The following is a 25,032-nucleotide window of genomic DNA, read 5'->3' as shown; positions in this document are numbered from 1 at the left end:
GCCAGCAAGTAGGTCAGAAAGCAGGAAATGTGCATCTGGGTACCCAGGGCTGGAGAGGGGATGGGCTTGATTATCTGGGGGAGAGACTGGGAAGAAGGAAGACAGAGGGTGAGGTGGGGTGAGAGTCAGCATGAGGCTGACATGAGGGAGGAATATAAGAAATGTGCAGGGAGGGGCTCCCGGGTGGCTTAGTCGGTTAAGCTCCCGACTTCAGATCATGATATCAGTTTGTGAGTTTGAGCCCCACATCAAGCTCTGCACTGACAGTGCAGGGACTGCTTGGGATTCTCTCTGCCCGCAACTCAATCTCTCTCTGCCCCTCCCTCCCTCCCTCCCTCCCTCTCTCTCTCTCTCTCTCAAAATAAAAAAAATAAACTTATAACAACAAAAAAAGTGTACAGGGAAAGTACAGGTGCCCAGGCTCGGCCTCTGGGAGGCCCATGCTGACCTGAGAGCAGCAAGGCCACTGAAGGAAAGGGGACCTCCTCACCATGCCTCCCGCTGCACCCTTAGGAGCAGCTAAGTCACACCACTGGACAACAGAGCCTTCCCTTCCTGCCCGCAGGGCCCCACCTCCTCTACCGAGCCAGATGAAACAGCCACACTCAATGCAGAGAAAGACAAACGCCTGCTCAGCCTGTCTCTGGAGAAGTTGGTCCCTGTCTCTGTGCACCCATCAGTGAGTGTCACCAAACAGCACCTGGGGCCTGAGGCCAGACAAGGCCATCACTGAATGGGTCAAGTGGTATAAGAGGAAGACGTGGGCAGAAGAAAAAATGTCCACAATTGTACCTCTTAGGGACCCTGTGTGCCTTCAACAGACAAGGGACCAATAGAAAGTATGCTGGGGGCGGGGCGGCGGGGGCGCCTGGGTGGCTCAGTCGGTTAAGCGTCCGACTTCAGCTCAGGTCACGATCTCGCGGTCCGTGAGTTTGAGCCCCGCGCCAGGCTCTGGGCTGATGGCTTGGAGCCTGGGGCTTGCTTCCGATTCTGTGTTTCCCTCTCTCTCTGCCCCTCCCCTGTTCATGCTGTGTCTCTCTCTGTCTCAAAAATAAATAAATGTTAAAAAAAAATTTAAAAAAAACATGCTGGGGGATTTATTTGAATGCCACTGCAAGTGAACAACATACACAGATTTTTGTTTGTTTAGTGTATTTCAGAATGCATGTCCTAGAGAGATACTTCCCTTCTAGAAGGTTCTTTACAGAATTCTCAGGACTATGTATAGACTCAACATTATTTTTAAAAGAAAGGAGGTCACTTCAGCCAGATCTCACATTGACCAAGGAGAACATCGCAGCCCTGGGGTCTCAGGCAACTTGACCCAGGTCCCACAGGTAACACAGTAAGAGTGCTGAGGTTCTGGGCTGGGAACATCACAGAAAGAATCTAAAGATGGATGACTTGCCTGCACACACACGTTGTTCAGATCTGGGCCTCTGTTCCTGTTCTCCGGAAAGAACTTTTGGCCTCAAAATACCAGAAACACTTACCTGAGAAAAGCAGCCAGAGTTTGCCACGTAAAGACTCAGGGATCCCCATGGCTACAAGCTTCCGGATCTTCTCTGTGCGAAACATACACACAGTTCTGCCATATTCCACAAAGTGGTCATTCCACAGGCTTATTTTTATCTGCTCCCTGGACTGCAAATGGAAATTTTGTTAATGTACAAAGAAGCCCATCCAGAATGCATAGCAGAGGAATGTTGCCTCTGTTAACAGAGGAACCAACGGTAATGGGCAACTGGGTCAGCAAATATTTTTGAAACACTTCCAGGCACAGAGGATGTAAAGATGAATAACAGTGTACCAGCCCTTGTGGAGTTCAGAGCCCAGCAGGAGGGTTTACACAAATAAAATGCCATTTTCTTGGCAAAGTTGACCATAAGAATATGTTTGTACAAACACTCAAGTCGCCCAAAGCAGATAGGAGGGAGGGGTGGGAGTGGGGGACGTTAGGGAAGCTTCTGAGGATGTTGACAGCAAGCCAGCTGCTGAAATACAGGTCAGCTCAGAAGGCAAATGAGGGCAAGAGGTGGGTGGGGATCGTAATTTACCCTGAGCTCTGCCACAACCAGAAGAAAAACTGAAACCTAAAAAAATTACATTGTTCTCATTATCAGAAACAAGAAAGATACCATTTCTCTAGGCAACTAAAAATCCTTTAAAATCATCTGTAGATGGGGGTGTCTGGGTAGCTCCATCCGATGAGCATCTGACTCTTGATTTCAGCTCAGGTCATGATCTCATGCTTTGTGGTTTGAGCCCCTTGTCAGGCTTTGTGCAGACAGTGTGGAGCCTGCTTGGGATTCTCTCTCTCCCTCTCTCTCTCTCTGCCCCAACCCTGCTTGCACGTACGTGCTCTGTCGCACTCACACTCTCTCTCAAAATAAATAAACTTAAAAAAAAAATTATCCCTAGATGGCCTTTTAAGCAAGATGTCCATAGATACCCCTGGCACATGGGTCCCAACGCAGCTTCCTTCTAGCCATCATATCTTTTAAGAGTACAATTTCTAGCCCATTCACCCTATTGTATGTAACCTTGCCCTTACATTCTCCCTACAAAGAGGATGAGTATAAATAAATGTAATAGAAATATCTTCAGTCCAGTAAAACTACAGTATAGGAGACCTTTTGTTCCAGGAGAGAAACAAGAAACGTTGTAAAAGGAACCCACACAGACACCACTGGGTAAGAAGAGAAACACTTGTTCTGTATCTGGAAGAACCCACAGAGGACAGCACTGATGGCTCTACAGGTCACATGGCCAAGAGTTTCGTCAAAGAGCCACTTAATAGGGCAGGTAGGAAAGTCATTGCCCTTGGTCATTTGACCACATCCTCCATGTATCCAGATGTGCCCAGGCAACTGGAATCAGCTGACCCCCTCCCACTACTGCCAAAGAGGAAGAAGGAGGGGCGCTAGCCACTGGGGCTGCACGACCACCCGCACCACACCTGCTCTCCCGAGGCCTGCGGGGTTGGGGCTCAAGAAGGCAGAGCCATGCCACCCACCATTCGCAAGTCGGGGCTCTGGCTGCCCGACTGCTGGAAGACAGATATCAGGGCCTCGGGGTGCAGGCGCGGGCTCTTCTCTTTTTCACTTTCCTCACTATTTTGAGAGGACACCATTTCAAGATCTCCAAACTTGTGGTCACCGCACATGCTTGTTGAATGAAACACAGGTGAAGTCTGCTGGAAAGAAAAAAGGAGGGGAGCCAGAAGAAAGTCACCGCTTTACCTATGGAAGAGTCTTTGTTTTGCCTTTGGAGGCATGAAGATAACATACTTAAACATGCCTATTAATGACTCAAGGGAAACAGACTAACGTTAGACCCAACAGATTTGATCCTCATTGTGCTTTCCCGGTAAGGCTGCTCACACACACCCAGCATGGGTCGAACAGGGAGCCAGCCAAGCACCATTTCTTGTATGCTTCCAGAACTGAGGATGTCAATCTTCAAAAAACAACTCTACGGTACGGAGAGACTATCTCCTTTCCTCCCTTTCACTGCATGGGTAAAAAGAGGTCAAGCAAGAGAGGGACGGGCGTGTAACAACAGGAGACAAGGCCCCAGCAGATCCGGGTCTGTTTTACAGCTGTCCAACCTTAAGGACAATGTAACTTCTCTTTTAACAAGTTACATTTGCCCCCAAATAACATCCAAAGTCAGGTGGGGGGCACTGACCCTTCCAACAGGTGAGGAGGTTGTTCACTAACCTGCGGGTCAATTCCCCAATCAAACCCTCCAACCTGTGAGTGGTGCCCTGTCAATCCCTTTGCCATATGGGTATCTCCCACCAACCTAACATATGGAGGGGTGCCCATCAGATCCACTCACCTCTGCTGAGGGGTGCCCTATGAACCCCTGTAACCTGTGAACAGGGGGCCCCGTTAGCCCCTCCAACCGCTCATCTGCATGGGGCACCCTCGGACCTGTGTAGCACCCACTCAGGATCCCTCGAGTATCAGAAGCGATACAGTGTCTGGTACACAGGTCCAGTCATCTCTTACACACTTCTCTCATACCCAAGTAGATTAGTGTCACGTGCACACCCTTTAGAGATCACTGCCCTGGAGGTGGTGAGGAAAGAGACCCTCATTTTATAGGATCCCACTGTTTCTAAGGATCATACCATGTCTTCATCTTGGGAGGTGTCATAATGCACGGGGTGGTTGGCGTGCACCCGCTGCAGCCTCACGAGCAGGCTCCCCACCAAGCTATCTCTGTCCTTTAGCTCAATGAACTGGAAGGCCATCTTGCTCCTGATGCTGACAATGACGGGATTAGGTAGCAGACTTGTGTCCTCCATCTTCTCAATGCTCACCACCTATTGCAAAAAAATTATACACAAAGGTGCAGCTAGAGAAAAAGGAGGGCACGCATTTCAGTTACGTATTTAGAAAATATCATGTGCTAGAAAGTAAAACCAAGTAACTTCAATAAGGAACTGATACAAAGGTTAAAAAGTGGTAAGGCAGCAAGCATATTCACAAGAGCCAAAAGGTCAAAATAACCCAAGTATCCATCAGCAGGTGAACGCAGAAACAAAATGTGCTCTATCCACACAAGGGAATGTTACTCAGCCTTAAATAGGAGAGAAATTCTGACACCTGCTACAACACGGAATGAACCTTGAGGACATTATGCTAAGTGAAATAAGCCAGACACAAACAGGCAAGTGTTGTATGATTCCACTTACAAGAGGGAACTAGAGCTATCACATTCAGAAAAAGAAAGTAGAGTGGTGGTTGCCCGGGGCTGTGGGAGGGAGGATGGGGAGTCAGTGCATAATGGAGACAGAGTTTCAGTTTGGGGAAATGAAGAAGTTCTGGTAATGGGTACACAATAATGTGATGTATTTAATGCCACTGCACCGTAACACTTAAACATGGGTGAAGTGAGGGGCACCTGGGTGGCTCAGTTGGTTAAGCGTCCGGCTTCGGCTCAGGTCACGATCTCGTGGTTCATGGGTTTGAGCCCCATGTTGGGCTCTGTGCTGACAGCTCAGAGCCTGGAGCCTGCTTCGGATTCTGTTTCTCCCTTTCTCTCTGCCCCTCCCCTGCTCATAGTCTCTCTTGTCTGTCTCTCTCTCTCTCAAAAATAAACATTAAAAAATTTTCTTTAAAAAATGGGTGAAGTGCTAAATGCAATGTCATATATATGTTACAACAATAAAACAAGTACGTACGTAAGACAACTCTTGGATTTCTTGCTCCACTCCTAAGTAAGAATATTTGCAAAATGAAAACAGCTAGAAAATGACATGCAGGGAGATCACACAAATGAAAAAAATTTGAGTTTTTCCAAAGAGCAGTGCTTAGAATTTGGAGGTCCTGGTGTGAAACAAGAGTTGCTGTTACTGTCCCAACAGACATGCCTTGAAACCGAAGGACTGGGCTTATCAGATCCAGAAGTGGCCGCAGGTTGCCTTGCATTTCCGGGAACACAACCGCACAATTTTCTAGGAGGAAGGGACCTGATCCATGTTAAAGGAAACATTTTTTAAATGTTTAACTCAAGTCCCAGGAGGGTATAAAAGCCAAGCAATCTGACATTTTCAAAAGGTGACGCTTTTTTGTCAGTCGTTTTTTTGCTTTCCCCATTTTTGTGAGTGAAAGGGGTGGATTCATTCCTAAGGGCTGTTGGAAAAGCTTTAATTGCTAGGCATGTACTTTCTAATGAGAACTTTATCAAAAACCCTGAGGTGAGAGTGTTTTATTCTCACCAATCAATTCTATGCAAATTTCAGGTGCTGTAGCAACGACAGAAAAAACAACAACCAAATCAGTACTGGTCAAATTCAGGCGGTGCTTCCCTCCAGAGGCCCGTGTTTAGCTGGCCAAACCCTGCTGGCTGAGCACCCCTGCCTGTGCCAGGTCTCACAGTGACCACGGGCTCAAGGATAAAAGGTGGGCTTGGGAAGCTCCTGCCAGGGCGGCTACCTCTCTGAGCGGGAGGATGACATTACAGCAGCCGTCCTCCTTGCTGGCGAAGCAGATGTAACGGTCAGATGTGAACATCCGCCCGACGGTGTGACAGCGACTGAACGGCGTCCACAGCGAACAGTCCACGACTGCATGCAGCTTCTCTTGCCTCGGCAGCCTGAAGAAAGCCCGGAAGAACTCATTCTGTGCTCTGGCTTTGAGGTCCCTGGCGAAGGAGGGACAGAGAAGAAGAAGAGGCAGGAATGGTGACTGAACACACTGGAGTACAAAGAAAAACCCTGTGAAACCACTCACTGGCATAGCCGGATATTGAAGTGGATGCCAAAAGGTGCTGAGCCCCTCCAGGTCCTGCGTGGGTCATTAGCGTGCACCCCACTTCACAGCCAATCTTTGGAACGCGTACTCAAGGCAGAAGGGGCTGCCCCTGCGCAAAAGTATTACGACAAACTCACAGACCTTCCTTCCTGGTTTGAGTAACATTGTGAATTACCATAAAACAATGAAGAATCCAGTATCCAAAAGCCAGATAACAACAAGGGTTGACAAGGATGTGGAGAAACTGACACCTTCGCACACTGCTGGTGGGAATGTGCAGCCACTTTGGGCAACAGTCTTGCTGTTTCTCAAAAGGCTCAACATGGAGTTACCATAAGACCCTGCAATTCCCCGCCTAGGTATACACCCAAGAGAACTGAAAATGTTTATCTGCTGAAAACCCTGTACACACATGTTCACAGCAGTATTCATAATAGCCGAGAACTGGCAACAACCCAAATGTCCATCAACTAATAAATGGATAAACACAACATGACAGGGCCACACCATGGAATATTACTCGGCCACACAAAGCAACAAAGTACAGACACATGCTACAACACGGGTGAACCCTGAAAACCTTACAGATACAAAAGACTACACACTGCCTGATTGCATTTATATGGAATTTCCAGAATGGGCAAAACTCATAACCACAGAAAATAGATTAGTGATTGCTTAGGGCTGGGGATAAAGGGAGAAGTGGGGAGTGACTACTCATGAGTACAGGGTTTCTTCTTGGGGTGAAGAAAATGTTCTAAATCAATTGTGGTGATGGTTGCACAGCTCTGTGAATAGACTAAAAAACCACTGAATGGACACTTTAACAGGGTGAATTGTATGAATTACATGTATGAATTAAATGTATGAATTATAGCTCAAAAAAGCTTTAAAAAAAATTAGATCTGTGCGGGCATATAGTAAGTGCTGAATAATCATTAACTATTATTACCTTTAAAAAACAAATCCAGGGGCACCTGGGTGACTCAGTCAGTTAAGTGTCCAACTCTTGGTTTCAACTCAAGTCATGATCTTACAGTTCATGGGATCAAGTCCTGCACTGGGCTCACAGTGACAGTGTGGAACCTGCTTGGAATTCTCTCTCCCTCTCCCTGTGCCCTTCCCCCTCTCATGCACACTCTCTATTAAAAAAAAAAAAAAAATCCTTCTAAATAAAAAAAAATCTAAGTAAAGTATCGCCAGAGAGAAGCACATCAGTGTCACATCAGTACAGACAGCAGAGAATGGTGGTGAGCTAGGGGAGAGATCCTACCCCAGGGAACCCCCACCAAACCCCGATTCTTGGCTGTAACATCCAGTAAAGCAAGAAGGCAGCCAAATCACAATGTTTAAAAATACTGATGAATGTATGTCATACCCCAAAATTCTAGTAGAAGGGAAATTCCACTGTACAAAGATAAAAAATTTTCTTTGTGGGGCGCCTGGGTGGTTCAGTCAGTTAAGCATCTGACTCGATTTTGACTCAGGTCATGATCTCACAGTCATGAGATCAAGCCCCACACTGGCTTCAGTGCTCAGCTTGGAGCTGGCTTGGGATTCTCTCTCTCCTCCACTCTGCCCCTCTCCCACTCATGTTTTCTCTCTCAAAAAATTTTTTTTCCTTGCCACATTAAATAAGAGTTCTTTAACTTTGTCTGATATAATTAGCACTATGCTCAAAGTAAGGAATATGAACTCTTGGCTTATTAGCTGTGTGACCTTAGACACACTCCTCCATATCACATCCTGACATCTGTAAAATGGAAACAATACCTAACCTTTCTGCTTCAAGGGATCCCTGCAAACATAAAATGATGTCCACAATATTGAGAAAGCAGATTAGAAACAGTATCTACAGGGGTGCCTGGGTGGCTCAGTTGGTTGGGCATCAGACTCTTGGTTTCCATTCAGGTCATGATCTCATGGTTCATGGGATCGAGCCCTGTGCTGGGCTCTGCACTGACAGCTTGGAGCCTGCTGGGGATCCTCTCTCTCCCTCTCTCTATGCCTCTCCCCTGCTCATGCTTGTGCTCTCCCTCTTTCAAAAAAAAAATAAAAAAATAATTAAAAAAATAAGCATCGGGGCGCCTGGGTGGCGCAGTCGGTTAAGCGTCCGACTTCAGCCAGGTCACGATCTCACGGTCCGTGAGTTCGAGCCCCGCGTCAGGCTCTGGGCTGATGGCTCCTGATGGCTCAGAGCCTGGAGCCTATTTCCAATTCTGTGTCTCCCTCTCTCTCTCTGACCCTCCCCCGTTCATGCTCTGTCTCTCTCTGTCCCAAAAATAAATAAACGTTGAAAAAAAAAATTTAAAAAAATAAAAAAATAAAAAAAAATAAACATCATCTACAGTATGACCCCATTTACATAGATTCTATATAATTTGCAGAAAGTGATGTGTAAAAAGACTTTGCCTAAAATGTTAATAGCAGTTGACTCTTCATTGTAGGATTTCCACTTTTCATTTTATTCTGCTTAAACTTTCTACCTGACCACGTATTGTTAGCTTTTTAAAAAATTATTCCATTTTCTTTTAGGAAAAGAGAAACTTTTTAAATATTGCATAAAAGAAAAGTATGAAACTCTGCAGCCTGAGTGATCTTTTAGACACGTGCCCCCCTCACCAGGGCCATGCTTGCACACAGATGCCCTTTCTGCCCCTGTTCTCGTTCCCAACCCAGTCCTTGTTTTCACACCATCACACAACTGTCTTCCCAGAGACACCCCTCCCCCCCCCACCCCAGAGACGGGCGAGTGCTTGGAATTTATTATCAAACCTTCACAAAGAAAAGACACTTACATGTCCAGAAAGTCCTCTAGGTACAGAAAGAAACTATATAAATTCCAAGATCAAGATGGGTCCAGTTACTGCAGGCCAAAGCTACAGTTCCTTACCCTGCAGTGCTGATATTCCACAGATGGCTGTTTCCAAAGGAGCCTACACTTGCTCCACAGAGGAGCCGGGAAAACATGGGAAAGCACCATGAATGCTCTAGAAATTCATGTACTACAGGATGGAAGGCAAGGCCCCTCAAGATCACCCCAGTTCCCTGAAAGCAGGGAGGAGACACATACATTCAACACATTTACGCTGGAAGACTTACATCCTTGTCCCCAAAGCATGCTGGCCAGGCTGGCTGTGGTGAAAGTGAAGCCAGTGCAGCCTGTCTGTACTTATCTTACAGATGTGGCTCCAGCCACCACTGAATTCACCTGTTGGCTATTCTTCCCTAGAAGCACAGAGAGAGGGGATGGAAGGACTTTTTGTATTTACTTTGCATCCAGCTCTTCAATTTAAGAGTTAAGGTGCTCAGTTATCTGATGTTTCTATTCAGTACACCCGCTGCGTCAGCCAGCAGCTCAGTTCAGCCCCCTTCTCCATACTACACACCATCTCCATTCTCCTTTCTGGGCTGTTCCCTGTCACTCCAAGGGTCCATCTCTCACACATTCAGCAGCCGGAGACCAGTGACCTAGCATTACAAGACAGAAAGCAGCAGGAGGGACTTCTGAAGTCATCTTCCTTCCTTAGAAAGTTCTCTTCCAATTCTACTTCTAAATATGCATTACATGTATATATGTGGTATTTAACTTTCCGACATAACTGAGATGAAGACCAGCAGCTTGAGAGATGAGTAGCACAAGCCCTTTATGAAGCTGAGAGTAAGACCGCCTCATCCCTTGGGTCTGTTTCCAAGCAGGTGATAGTTGTGATGCTAAAAATGCCAGCTTATCTTTCTGAAGAGCACCAAAAACAAAGCCTGCTGGCCACAATTTGCCTTTCAGACCTTCTAGCACTTACTAAATGTTCCCACTTTTCCTCCATAGAGATGACCAACAGACATGGGTCATAACCTACCATTCAGAAAGCACTAGCTAAGCTCAGGCCTGAAAGCCACAGCAGAAGTGCTCCCAGAAAGATGGAAACTAGCCCAGCAACCCTGACAGTATTCACCAGCTCTTGTCCACGGTGCTGGTATGTGCCGGCCAAAGCAACTGCTCCAAGAGAAAGCTACAGTGGAGAAGGGGAAGGTGCCACAAATCATCCTGTCTTAACACATGTCATTGTATGAGCCTGGAATCACCTGGAAATCAACAGGGGTTCATCAGAATATGGAGCAACACCAAGTTTGCTGTTAAAGCTGAAATTAATATGTGCAATTCTGCATGACAACCATGCAGAAAACTCTAGACTATATGCAGACAATTTAAAAATCCAGACTTGGGTGCCTGGATGGCTCAGTCGGTTAAGCATCTGATTCTTGATTTTGGCTCAGGTCATGGTCTCATGATTCACAGGCTTGAGCCCCACATCAGGCTCTGCACTGACAGCACAGAGCCTACTTGGGATTCTCTCTCTGCTCCTGTCTGCTTCTCCTCCACTCCCACTTAAAAATAAATAAGTAAACTTAAAAAAAAATCTAGACTTAATTTCTTAGACCTCAGACCCAAGAAATGAAGGGGTAGGTAGTTCTTTTGTTTCTCTGCAAACCTAGAATTAGATTTTCCCCTCCTAGTTTAGATACAGGTATCAAAAATAGGTTTCCCCTCTCTCTTACCCATCAACCTTTTAGAATGCTTTAGGGAAAACCTGTATTAGGCCTTATACACAAACTCTCCCTCCCTCATTTATCACTCATGCACATATACAAACCTACTGTGTGTCAGCAGCTCAGAGCTTCTCAAGGTCAAATGCTTCCCCAAACTCAGTCTGTGTGTCAGGCTGGGGCAGATGGGCTAGCTCAGGGTGTGAGGACTTCCTATCTGTGTCCTCAACAGGAGGCCTCAAGCACCATCCCAGCCCTGCTGGAATATCTCAGTCCTCTGCAGCCAGTCAGCCCCAGAAAAACACATACAACGATTTCTGGAGGCTCTTAGTTAACATACTTGCCCACAGACCCACACCCAGCTCCTCTGAAACTCTGGAATATACCAAGAACCAATAATGTAGAAACAAGGCAGAAAGGCCAGATATACTATGTCTCCTCAAAGCCCAAGTCTGCACATAAAACACTGTGTTTCTCCAATGTGTGTTTACTTAAAACAACTTTCCTCAGCCTTACCCCAAGAGCACTCCGGAAACAGGAGGGCAACATTGCCCTGCAACATCTTACGCTGGGTCCCCTGGGCACAGTGGCGGCATGATCGGCCCTCAGACAACAACCAGCAGTGTGGAGGTGGACTCAGCTGGTGCCTGCAGTGCCCCATTTCTCTGAAAATCCAGCCAACAGAGCCCCGACAGACCAGGGCCTCAACGACACCGGCATCCAGAAGGCTTTTTCACACTCAGGGCTCCTGCCTTTGTCCCGCCCCAGAGAGAGCCACCTAAATGACCTGCACAAGCTCAGGGCAGCTAGGGCTCTGCAGGGTCGGGAGACGCAGCCTTCCCTGGTGAGGTGGAAGCTGTTTGGGACTGCATGAGCCCCAAGAGATGTCAGCTGCATGAGCCCCAAGAGATGTCAACTCTGAACTAGAATCACAAGGGCTGAAAGTTGAATAAATTACAGAGTGAGCCTGGGAATTCTGAATAGGGACACAGGAGAAGAGCAGAAAAGGGAGTGAATCTAGGCAGGAAAGGCCAAAGGTCTGACAAGCCAGGCTGGGGAGCTGAGAATCAGCCAGGCAACAGGGGATGAGGGCTTTTTTTTTTTTTTTTTTTTTTTAATTTTTAAGGTTTGTTGTTGTTGTTGTTGTTGTTGTTGTTGTTATTATTATTATTATTATTATTATTATTATTATTATTATTTACTTAGGGAGGAGGGAACTGGGGAGGGACAGAAAGAGGGAGAGAATCCCAAGAAGATTCCACACTGCAGAGTCCAATGAGGGGCAACTCATGAACCGTGAGATCATGACCTGAGCCGAAATCCAGGGCTTAACCAACTAAGCCACCCAGGCACCCCATGAGGATGAGGGCTTATTACTGAAGACATCAGCCCCCTGGCAGCCACTGTTCACCTCTGGAAATCGCAGAAATACCTTACAACAAATCTTACGATAGCTTAGAATGAATCTCCATTTACTACAGTGCATTAACTGAGCTTCCCTCCAGTACTTTCCAGCCAGTCAATACAGATTTTAATGAAGATACTAATTCTGATTTATTGAAACCCATCACCTCACCAATATCCCACCCCCAAAATAGCTGGCCATACCGTTCTCAACCTATCACTCACAACTTCAGTCTGGTTATTTTATGTTGTAAATTTCAGGACCAATCAATGCATTTGTTCTGCCCAACTCCTGAAAGCCCCTTCCCCAGCCTCAGTCACCCCCCCTCCCTGGATTCTGTTACTATACAGCAGAATCCCTGATCCAGGCCCTCCTCTGTGCAGTGTGAGGGCTGGGCTAGGGGACTCTCCAGTTCTGCTGGCTCTAACTTATCTGACTGGTTCTGTTGTATGATGTACCATCCCACCCTCCTGGCTCCCACTGGAGTTCCAGCCCCACTCTGCTCTGTCCCCAAGTCCCATGGGAGTAAGCACAAGCAGTGAACATGACTAATCCATAATCAGATGGCTCACCACATTCGTGACCCCAAGAGCACCTTTCTAAAGCCCTTATCTGGGAAGGGAAGTGAAAATACATCAACAAAAGGGAGCCTGAGGAGCATTCCAGCACTTCTGATCGTGCCCTTAGCATCAAGAGACTGTTTTCCTCAACTTGAAAACCTGGGCTCTCTTGGCAGGATGTCAAGCTGACTGAGTCATTACCTGTTTATGTCCACAGGCCTATGTCTCCATGACAGAAAGCTACACGAGACCCAGCAAGCAACTGGTATGCAAGGACATGCCTTTCACTTTTGGAAGAAGTCACTCAAAGTGCAATGACCAGCAAAACACACCACAGACCAGAATCCTGCCGTCCACGCTGGGGCCAGCCCTAGGCACCCATGGGTCCCCAGCAGCTCCACCACCAGCCACTGCCAGGGCCCCCTTTTGTCCTTTTCTCTCTCTTCTCCTTTCTACTTGTTTCTAGGACAGAAAGTAGAGGAAGGAGAGCCGTGTATAATGCACCTGAGTTCTGGAATGTGAATGAAAACTGTCTGTACTGATGAATTCTCTTCCAAAATGAATGAGTATACCAAAGGGTCTGAAGCGCTACAAACCTGCCATCTGCCTCTTCTTTCCCTATTTCTGCCCCAAGCCAAAATGCTACATCTAGAAGTGGAGCCATGAAGGAACATCAGGAAATTTGTGAGCAGTCACCTGAGATCCCAATGCTCATGGAGCTGACCAGAACACACAAGGCTATTAGCTGGCCTCCTAGTCCTAAAACCCAGCTGCAATTCACACACGTACACATCTGTGTGCAAAACCCACAGGACAGGTGTTAAGTTCTAATGGGTGATTTATAGGGGCCCTTTAACAACTCCTACAACTGAGTTGTAGTAACTGATCTTTGTTGGACTAAAAAGACTCAGATACCAAACTACTATAGAGATACTTAAAGAAATATAGGAGGGACGCCTGGGTGGCTCAGTCAGTTGAGTGTCTGACTTCTGCTCAGGTCATGATCTCGAGGTTGGTGAGTCCAGGCCCCACATCAGGCTCTATGCTGACAGCTTGGAGCCTGGAGCCTACTTTGGATTCTGTGTCTCTCTCCCTCTCTCTCTGCCCCTCCCCTGCTCACGCTCTCTCTTTCTCTCAAAAATAAACATTAAAAAAAAATTCATATAGGGGCACCTGAGTGGTTCAGCTGGTTAAGCGAAGTCTGACTTTGGCTCAGGTCGTGATCTCGTGGTTCATGCGTTCAAGCCCCACGTCAGGCTCTGTGCTGACAGTTCAATGCCTGGAGCCTGCTTCAGATTCTGTGTCTCCCTCTCTCTGCTCCTCCCATGTTCATGCTCTGTCTCTCTCACTCTCTCTCAAAAATAAACATTAAAAAAAATTTTTTTAATTAAAAAAATATAAAAAGAAATATGGGAGAGCAGGGTGACCACAGTGCTGGACTATCTTCTCTGGACCAGAGACAGAGCCAGAGATATAATGTGAAACCCGCAGGAGGCATAGGGAGGAGCTCAGGGCTGGGAGTCAGAAGACCCAAGGGCAGCAACCCAAGGTTCCCTTTTTGTAAGGGAGTGACAAGCAGCAGCATCCCCTCTTGCAAAGGAAGTGTCAGATTATCAGAGAGGACACAAAACCAAGTGAAATTAAATTCATTGGAGTTTTACCAAAAAGTGCACTTTTTGATTTTTGCCTTATTTTGTGACTATACATGATCAATTTATAACATACGCACATAGCAGGGGCTCTGAATTCTTGCTGAGTACATGTAAACTACAAACAAACACACCACCATTTAGAGACTACTAATTAGACCCATGTTCTCCCAGATGTTCAGAGAAAACAGTAAATGTGTCTAAAGAGTAACAGGAATGTTACAGTGGATTAAAAAAAAGATTTTGGGGGAGCGCTTGGGTGGCTCAGTTGGTTGAGCATCTGACTTCAGCTCAGGTCGTGATCTCACGGTTCGTGAGTTTGAGCCCCACATCGGACTCTCTGCTGTCAGCACAGAGCTTGCCTCAGATCCTGTGTCCACCGCCCCCCCCCCGCCCCCTCTCTGCCCCTCCCCCACTCATACTGTCTCTCTCAAAAATAAACAGTTAAAAAAATTTTTTTAAAGGTTTCATTTTTTAATTTTTTTTAATATACGAAATTTATTGTCAAGTTGGTTTCCATACAACAGCCAGTGCTCATCCCAAAAGATGCCCCCTCAGTACCCATCACCCACCCTCCCCTCCCTCCCACCCCCCATCAACCCTGTTTGTTCTCAGTTTTTAAGAGTCTCTTATGCTTTGGCTCTCTCCCACTCTAACCTCTTTTTTTTCTTTTTTTCCCTTCCCTTCCCCCATGGGTTCCTGTTAAGTTTCTCAGGATCCACATAAGAAAGAACACATATGGTATCTGTCTTTCTCTGTATGGCTTATTTCACTTAGCATAACACTCTCCAGTTCCATCCATGTTGCTACAAAGGGCCATATTTCATTCTTTCTCCTTGCCACGTAGTACTCCATTGTGTATATAAACCACAATTTCTTTATTCATTAAAGGCTTTTTTAATGACTGGACACAGAATGACACAGAACTACCCTATGATCTCATAATTCCACTTCTGGGTATATGCCCAAAAGTCATGAAAGCAGGAACTCGAACAGATATTTGCGCATACCTGCTCATAGCAGCACCATATACGATAGCTAAAAGGTAGAAACAACTTTGTGTCCATCGATACATGAATGGACAAACAAAATGTGGTATATACATACAATGGAGTATTACCTAGCCTTAGAAAGGAAAATAATTCTGACACAGGCTACAACATGGATGAACCTTAAGGAATTACACCTAAAGCCAGTCACAAAAAAACAAATACCGTAGGAGCCTACTTATATGAGGAACCACAAGAAGTCAAACTCAGAGACAGAAAGTAGAACGGTGGCTGCCAGGGGTTGGGGGAGGAGGAAATGGGGAGTTATTGCTTAATGGGGATGAAGTTTCAGTTTTGCAAGATGAAGAGTCCCAGGGTTGGATGGTGGGGATGGCTGCATAACAATGTGAATATACTTAACCATTTTTCAAGCATACGGTTCAGTGGTATTAAGGCAACAAATTTTAGGTTATGTGTATTGTATCATGTAAAAAAAAAAACTTGTTTAATGACTAATAGTATTCAAATAGCAGTGGTGATTCTATAATGATATCAAATATATCCATCCAGGACAGCATTTGACAGAAGGCTTATTCCTCAAAGGGTATCTTGGTATCAACTCTGCAGTTACCTGGTCTGACCCACCAAGTCAGAAATCACAGTCAAGCTCGAACACCACTGTTTAAATTTTAGATAATAAAGCTGAACTTTTATTTATTTTTGGGACAGAGAGAGACACAGCATGAACAGGGGAGGGGCAGAGAGAGAGGGAGACACAGAATTGGAAGCAGGCTCCAGGCTCTGAGCCATCAGCCCAGAGCCCGGCGCGGGGCTCGAACTCGCAGACCGCGAGATCGTGACCTGAGCCGAAGTCGGACGCTCAACCGACTGAGCCACCCAGGCGCCCCAAGCTGAACTTCTTTAAAAGACTAATAATTCAGGGGCACCTGGGTGGCTTTGTCAGTTGAGTGTCCGACTCTCAATTTCAGCTCAAGTCATGATCTCACAGTTGTGAGAGACTGAGCCCCATGTCGGGGTCCATGCTGGATATAGACTCTGCTTGGGATTCTCTCTCTCCCTTTCCCTCTGCCTCTCTCCCCCACTTGCATGCCCACCCGCCCACCCTCCTTCTCTCTCTCTCTCTCTCTCTCTCTCAATAAACAAACAAACAAATAAATAAATAATAAATGAATAAATAAATAAAGTGACTAATAATTCAAGCAACTGCCTCAGACATCTCCATAACTAGCATCAATTTGGGGCAAACCAATAATAAAGAATACTACCTTACAGTATTACTAAGGCACATTTCTTTGTTTTTTTTTTTGTTTGTTTGTTTGTTTTTTAAATGTTTATTTATTTTTGAGAGAGACAGAGACAGAATGAAAGTGGGTTGGGGCAGAGAGAGAGGGAGGCACAGAATCTGAAGCAGGCTCCAGGCTCCGAGCTGTCAGCACAAAGCCTGACCCGGGACTCGAACTCACGAGCTGTGAGATCATGACTTGAGCCGAAGTCGGACGCTCAACCAACTGAGCCACTTAGGCGCCCCTAACGCACATTTCTAATGACAAGCCAGTAACAAAAATAAATCTCATTGTCCTGAACACTTATTTCTACAAAGCGATTTCATATGGAAATATAACATTTCTTAATGTTCACTGATAAAACACAGTGTTGAATGGAATTCTATCATGAAGCTATTCATATTACATTGCCTAGAAGTAGTTTTTTATAAAAATCAGTTTCAAAATATCAGGGAAAAAAAAAGCAGAACTGGATCCAGAAATCAAAGACTACTGCATAAAAAAAAAAAAATTAACAATCTCAGCCAATTATTATGTCACAATCATGATTAACAACACAGGAAAATCTGCATTTTGCCAAAGGGAAACTTAAATCTAGTACAACTAAGACTAACAAAGCCCATGTAAATGAAGCCACAGTCCCCCAGGTGAGAAACAACTGAAAACAGAAGCTCTTACCTCTTGGTGATCTGGCTTGGCTCCTGCAGGTCTGGGTCCAGGTCAAAGACCTCATTGTCCAGCAGCCTTCGGAGTGTCACATCGGCCAGCTGCTCCATGATCTTGAACACCTCATCAAGGTTCAGGAACATGGAGAAATCACGCTCCTTATTCTGTGTGGTGATTCGGATGGTGTCCGTCAGAAAGACGTTGGACGTTCTTTCTAATTTCTGGATATCAACCCAAGGGACTATAAGTTTAACTAGAAGGGAAAAAAAGGCAAATACAGATTTTAACCTAACATTTGAGCCATACTTAAGTGTATCAACAAACAAGAGTCCAAGGCTTTCCTTAAGCTGAAATGCAAACACCTTTTAAACCAGAGCAGTAAAGAGGAAGCACAAAACTGGTTGACAGCTGTGTGTCAGAACCCAATTCATGTTTAATGGTTTTCTTAAAGATTTAAGTAAAATTTTCTAAGTTGCTGGCTACTGCACACATAGAGGGGACACTGTTCTGAAAACATGAAAACTTCAAAAATATTTAAACTTAAATATTTGAAAAATATGCAAAAGTTTCTCAATCTACATAATTTCTGGTTTCAAAGGCAGCATTCATGGCGTAAGCTATGAAAAAAAAGAAGTGCAAAAGAGGATTATTCATGATCTCAGATACAGAAACAGGCTTAACATTTAGACTGTGTCAAATGACAGAGTCTTAGGAGACACAGTACAAATTTTTATGGAATTCTTTTTAAAGTAATACAGTACAAACAGTACATTTTATAAACAAGTACTCTATTCTGGGAAATGTTTCCAATACAGTGGGTAGCCAGGCTAGCTTGCTAATGCAAATGGAGAAGGGACAATGCAACAACTTGAAATGATAAATGTTATCAAATATAGAAATCATTTCTTTTTTTTTTTCCAAACTTACCCTAACAAAATTTGGCTTAGTGACCATGATCGATCAGCGTCAGAAGATAACTCGTTTCCTTTTTCAAATCAAGGAGGGGATCATTAAGTGTTTCTATTTCTAACATTTCTTTCTGCTTATTCTGCAATAATGTTTTCAGTGCTTCAATAACTTAAAAGGCCACAGATCTTCTCAGGCTTGAGAAGAAACTGCTTCAGCTACTTCTAGTTGCTTTCACATAAGTCTCTTACACAAACACACACAGACACTCTATAATCATCAACTTTCACTTCATTAAGCATCTACTCTGTGAAAGCCCTGCACTTAGAAAAAAGCTCAAATAGAGAAAACAGACATGTAAAATAAGCAACCACTAATTTGACAAAATCAAACAGAAACACAAACATGGTTTTGGGAAAGTCCCTGGAGGTGATAAAATCTGAACTGATTTTGAGGGGTGAACAGGAATTTCCAAACAGGCACAAGAACGGGGAAGAGAAAGAAATTAATTTTGAGAAGCATTTCAAGGGGCGCCTGGGTGGCTCTGTCGGTTGAGCACTGGAATCTTGATTTTGGCTCAGGTCACGATCCCAGGGTCATGGGCCCAAGTTGGGCTTTGCACTGTGTGTGGAGCCTGCTTAAGATTTTCTCCCTCTGTCTGTCTGTCTCTCTCTCTCTCTCTCTCTCTCTCTCTCTCTCTCCTCTGTTCCTCTCCCCTTCTCATGTTCTCTCTCTAAATAAAATTTAAAAATTTTTTTGAGAAGTATTTTAGAAAGTACAAGAATAAGGATCATCAAGATTAGGTCAGAGTACACGAGGGTGGGGAAAGGCTATGTACGCAGAGTGTACGTACTGGAGCATCAGAACTGAGGCTGCCAGAGTGAGAAAGAGAAGTGATGACCCTGTGCAGGAAGCTGGTTCAGCAAAATTCAAGAGGAGCCCTTCCCACCGGTTAAACTTGAAATGTAAACTTAAATGCAGGAAGAAAAAAAAATTCTGTATATAAACACACACACACATATATATATATATACACACTCAGTTTATATACACACAGCTTCTAACCTGCATGGGTGCTTGAAACAGTATTTGGTCCCAAAAGAAGTTTCAGTGGGAATGACTTTTTTAAAATTCAATATACAATTGACACTTGTGGCTTTTCTTTTCTTACCTGGTAATTCCATCATCTAGCACGGCAATGGTCAGTGGATAAATGTGCAAAAAGTTAATTACTACCTGAATCTCAAGTGGACCCAGGTGAAGAATTCCTTCCCGTTCCAAGGAACAACTGTATATCCTGCTACTTACTCTTCTGGGAGCAGCCATAACCTTCAGGGCTGGGAATTTTTAATTTTTTTTAAATGTTTTTATTTATTTTTGAGAGAGAGAGACAAAGTGCTAGTGGGTGAGGGGCAGAGAGAGAGGGAGACACAGAATCCAAAGTAGCTCCAGGCTATGAGCTGTCAGCACAGAGTCCGATGTGGGGCTTGAACTCACAAACCATGAGATCATGACCGGAGCCAAAGTCAGAGGCTTAACCAACTGAGCCACCCAGTCTCCCCAGGGCTGGGAATTTTTTACATGCTCCCCACCCCCCCCCCCCACCGGCCCCCGTTCATCTTAAGAAATAACATGTTCCACTCCTTTAGAAGTACTGGGGCCATCAGTTTTAACAACGTGTTTTCAGAATAAGATAAAGTAAAAAACCTTCAGGAGCTATATGAAGTGAGCTACACAGAAATGTTTAAGGCAATAGAAAAAATGAATTCTCACAAAATCAAAGCCCCTTAAGGGTAGCAGTATATATCAATATAATTGTCTGCACAAGTCATTTGGAAGTTAATCAAGTATCACTTATTATCATCTCAACTACTCATTTAAATCTTTTGTTCTCTAACTCTTCATCTTGTCTCAGGACAGCACAAGCATCCCGAGGGTCAACTTCATCTGTGAACGCCCAAATCTCTCCAAATGCCTCACTTACGTTCCTTGCCCAGGAAGAAGGAGTAGAAGCAGAGGTGGTTGATGCTGAGGTACAGCCAGCCTTGGCGGGGAACCCTGCCCTTCCAGCAGCAGCAGGAGTAATAGGTGACCAGCTTCTCCGCCTCCGGGAAGTTGAACCTGGCTTCGAACTTTACCAAGGCCTCTCGGAACTTCTCCGGCTCTTCTTCCTGCTCAGCAAGCCTGCTACTTGTCTCCTCAGCAATCAGAGCCTGCCACACAGAAAGACACAGGTCCCCTCGTCAGTGTAAGGGACGAGGGGAGGGACAGGCAGAAGCAGGAAGGGACAGCTGAGCACAGGTACCTAAGGAGTCTGCACTGCTCAACAACAGACATGCAGGGTGGAGGAGAGAAGTTCATCACACTGTCCACCACCCAGAAACATGGCCACACTCAGGGGGGTGAGGGGGGAGGGGAATGAGCTGGGAGGTAGAAAACCCAAGAACAAGTCTCTCACTTGGCCACTTACCAGCCCTGAGGCTTTGGACAAATCACTGACTTCTAAGCCTGAGTTTTCTAACAAATTACTATTTTATACCTCCCTGTTCTACCTACAGGGACAGGATGATCAAATTATTGGCTCCAGCATGAACTCAGTGCATCAACTTTAACGAACCACCCAAGTTTGAGTTATAAGTTAGTTGTTTTTAAAAGGCTAATGAATGTCGGGGCGCCTGGGTGGCTCAGTCGGTTAAACATCTGACTTCAGCTCAGGTCATGATCTCACAGCGTGTGAGTTCGAGCCCCACATCGGGCTCTGTGCTGCCAGCTCAGAGCCTGGAGCCTGCTTCAGATGCTGTGTCTCCCTCTCTCTCTGACCCTTCCCTGCTCACACTCTGTCTCTGTCTCTGTCTCTCTCAAAACTAAACATTAAAAAAAAAGCTAATGAATGTCTTCCTCCTTAGATTCAAAAATTCTAGTACAAAGCCAACAGGTGCCTATCTGTGTGACATCTGACACCTTTCACTACCACTAAATATTCTACAGTCTTCTAAGGTAGAAAAGGAGTTATGCTGGCCAAGGTTGTAAACACCTCCAAAGCACTCAGGTGCACAAAGAGGCAAGACAGAAAAGAAAACATCTAAATGTACAACAGCTTTGCCAACAACAAGTAACGGCAAGGATCCTTTCTAAGTCTGGGGTAAGGCTATAGAAGTGTCTAGGACATAAGCTTGTGGCCTGTTCCTGAGGGGTGACAACTCGCTGACAAGATCAGAATTCTGATTCCCCACGTTCTTATATTTCATGAAGGGCTAGGTCCCTTAAGACAAAGCCACTTTTGGGGCAAAGCTACCATACCCTAGACTTTATAAGAGATTTTAGAAAATTATTTAGAAAACCTGAGAGTTTCTATTAAAGTAAGAATTATTTTTAAAATGAATCTGAAGGTTGATAAAATTTCAAGTGCTTTTCATTTCCTTCATTATGTTTTTCTTCTTTCCCAAATTTTATTTAACCAGACATTATAAAATAGAAAAGTTATAAGAAGTATGAATAATTTTAAAGGCATATGAATGGGGCACCTGGGTGGCTCAGTCAATCATCCAACTCTTCATTTTGGATCAGGTCATGATCTTGCTGTTGAGGAATTTGAGCCCCACGTTGGGCTCCATGCTGGCAGTGTGGAGCCTGCTTGGGATTCTCTCTCTCTGTCCCTTCCCCACTCACTTGCTCTCTCTGTCCCTCTCTCAAAATCAATAAACTTAAAAAAAAAAAAAAGTTAAAAAAAAAAGAAGCATACGTAATATAGGGGCACCTGGGTGGCTCAGTTGGTTGAGCATCTGATTCTTGATTTCAGCTCAGGTCATGATCTCCTGGTTTGTGGGATCGAGCCCTACATCAGGCTCAGTGCTGACAGTGTGGAGAGTGCTTGGGATTGTCCCACTCTCCCATTCTCTCTGCCCCCACTCTCAAAATAAATAAACATTTTTTTTAAGGTGTATCTAATATGTAAAGCTCTGGACCGTGAGGTATGAAGGGGATTTTAGGAAGGCTCTACAGCAAAGAGTCATGGATCCACTGGCTCCAGAGGCAGCCACAATGGTGGCTGTACAGACTCCTGACTTCTGTGGATTATTGCAGTGTCTGGTAACCAGCACAGCTCAAACCACAGGGATTTCTTTAAAGCTTCAGAGAGTAGCCAACTGTTCAGGATAGGAGTGGGAAAGCCTCAGTTTCTAATTCCTTTGGATCTTCCCAGAGGAAATGGAGAACCACCACTACATGCGGTGGCCCCAAAGGTATAACCCCATCTCAGGCCACAAGAACCCCTCCATCCCCAGCCCCTGATCCAGACCAGCAGCCTCCCTCGGACTGTTTATGTTTTGGTTTGGTTTTTGCTTTTTTAAGGCCTTTTAGCTTTGATGTGCAGGGGATCAGACTACACCATCCCAAAACACACCTCTTTGGCATAAGAATTATTCTGAAAACAACTGAGAAACAGCAGACACCAAAAAGGCTCTCTGCCCTCTTCCACTATTTGTCTAAAACAAGGATATCAATTCCCATTTGTGAAGGTATCTCCCTCTCCTGTGCCAGGAAGAGGAGGGTAACTCTAGACTCTGACCAGTGCTGAGAGGGTAACAAACCTCACAAAAATAGCCCTTCTCTTCCTTTCATTTCCCCCTACACATTTAATTTACCTTCCCACAGTGTGCCACCCCTGGAAGCCAAATTCTTCTTTGTCCTGTCACTTCTCTACAAACATATGGCTCTTTGTTAAGATGCTGTATAAGCCCTACATTCTAACTACCCTTTTGAGTTACTCATCACTGAGTTTCCCCCTGTGTATGCATACTGCACGTGTTGATAAACTGGTTTTCTCATTAATTTGACTTTTGTAGGTTCAATCTCCAGGCCATGGGAGGAGAACCTAGGACAGTAGAGGGAAGGTTGCTTCCTCCTCTACAGAAGCTTTCCTAAAGCCACTGTAGCAGAAATGAAATTTCCTTCCTCCAAATTAAAAGGAGAAACCCTAAATCAAAGAACCACCACAAGCTACGTTAGACTAAGGAGAAGGGAGATCAGTGTAAAAAATAACCATGAAATGGGCATTTCTGTAGCTAAGCCCCAGTGTGAGCTGACCCAGGGAACCAAGCTACTCAGTTGAACCAAGCAAAGATGGTAACCCATGGGCTAGATATGTCCACACCACAGCCTGGGTCCACCTGCCAACCGCACAGGCCAAAGGTGACACTAAGAGGATACCTGCCTGGATTCAGGAGACCTTTGATTTCCACCTGGCCCCACAAGTGTTCCTGATGCCCAGAGGAAAAGAATACTTCTGTTTTTGTCCCTTTAAAATCAAGAATTCACTTTGATGCCCTTTACTAAAAGCTGAAGCACTCAGGGTGTTAAAAAGACAAACTTTTGAAGAGAAAACAAAACAAAACAAAATCAATGGTCTGGGATATTTCACCCTCAAGGAGGAAAACTGTATTACAGGCTAACATGTTAAAATGTTTAATAAGAGATAACCTCAGAATGAGAAACAGTCTCTCCCTGCCTGAGAGGGCTTTTATTTATGTTTTTTTAATGTTTATTTTTGAGAGAGAGACAGAGTGTGAGTGGAGGAGGGGAGGGGCAGGGAGAGAGGCAGACACAGAATCTGAAGCAGGCTCCAGGCTCTGAGCTGTCAGCACAGAGCCTGATGTGGAGCTCAAACTCACGAACCGTGAGATCATGATCTAAGCCAAAGTTAGACAATTAACCCACTAAGCCACTCAGGCACCCCTACGTGATAGGGCTTTTAAAACATTGGTTACCAATCATGTTATTGCAATGACAGTTATAGAAAATATAACTTACAGGAGATATTAACAGATACCTTCCAAAATATTCCTCTCTTGCTTCTCAAAATATAATTGGTTTTAATTCCATTTAATTAACATATTTCAAAAACAAACAGCCACTTTGAGGAAGAGGAAAGTGTCAGGTCCAACAAAATACAGTGACAAGCTGTCACAACTGCAAAAAGGAGGGAACAGCTAATTTAAGGAGTCAAATAACAGGGGCATCTTGGTGGCTCAGTCAATTAAGTATCCGACTTCAGCTCAGGTCATGATCTCTTGGTTTGAGGGTTCAAGCCCCACATCAGGCTCTGTGCTGACAGCTCAGAGCCTGGAGCCTGCTTCAGATTCTGTGTCTCCCTCTCTCTCCACCCCTCTCCTGCTCACACTCTATCTCTCTCTCAACAATAAACATTAAAAAATTTTTTTTAATTAAAAAAAAAAGGAGTCAAATAACATTTTTTGCTCTGCCAATACATAAATCATAACATTTTTTTCCCCTGAGACAAAAGAGGACCTTCACTTTTGTAAAGGTTAACAAAAACAGGCCTGAGAATGATGTGTGGATCTTTAAATTTCAGGTATATTTTGCCCAACTGTCTGCAAAGTTTGACAGGTGACAAGTCTAACTCCTTTGTGTATTAAAAGCTAAGATGTTCAGTTACAGTGGAGAAAACTTCAAATCTGGTCAAAAACACTGCAATGGCCAAAACATTATATGGAAGTCTGTAAGAAAGACGGGGAAATGAGGAGAAGCATTTCACTCAAAGGACCTACCTTTACCTTCCCTTTGACAAAGCTGGCAATGTCATCTTTATTATCAAAGACCGACAAAGTATGGAGGAGATTTTGCTCCAGCCAGTCCCAGTGCTGGTTTATTTCCTCTAATGTTGCACCTGGATTAGAACAGAGAAAGATGCCGAGGTTAAAAGTAACTCCTAGCACATGAACTC

The 25,032-nt window shown here is 44.8% G+C and overlaps 1 protein-coding gene across 6 annotated transcripts in view; it reads right to left on the bottom strand.

The window, feature by feature from the left end:
- TBC1D8 (TBC1 domain family member 8) overlaps window positions 1–25,032 on the bottom strand; it is a 112,137-nt gene that overhangs the window by 27,647 nt on the left and 59,458 nt on the right. For 4 of the 6 annotated variants that reach the window (XM_045445681.1, XM_045445679.1, XM_045445684.1 and 1 more), the window contains 7 exons: window positions 24,857–24,975; window positions 20,275–20,503; window positions 17,397–17,637; window positions 5,949–6,156; window positions 4,139–4,333; window positions 3,017–3,196; window positions 1,494–1,644 (listed from right to left, as the gene is read on the bottom strand). In XM_045445681.1, coding sequence (XP_045301637.1) covers window positions 1,494–1,644; window positions 3,017–3,196; window positions 4,139–4,333; window positions 5,949–6,156; window positions 17,397–17,637; window positions 20,275–20,503; window positions 24,857–24,975 — 1,323 coding nt within the window. The remainder of the gene's footprint in view (window positions 1–1,493; window positions 1,645–3,016; window positions 3,197–4,138; window positions 4,334–5,948; window positions 6,157–17,396; window positions 17,638–20,274; window positions 20,504–24,856; window positions 24,976–25,032) is intronic. The other 2 variants (XM_045445682.1, XM_045445680.1) reach the window with 1 other exon arrangement.

Source organism: Leopardus geoffroyi, chromosome A3 (assembly GCF_018350155.1).
Source record: "Leopardus geoffroyi isolate Oge1 chromosome A3, O.geoffroyi_Oge1_pat1.0, whole genome shotgun sequence".
Lineage (NCBI taxonomy): Eukaryota > Metazoa > Chordata > Mammalia > Carnivora > Felidae > Leopardus > Leopardus geoffroyi.
This window is presented reverse-complemented; position numbering and strand designations above follow the sequence as displayed.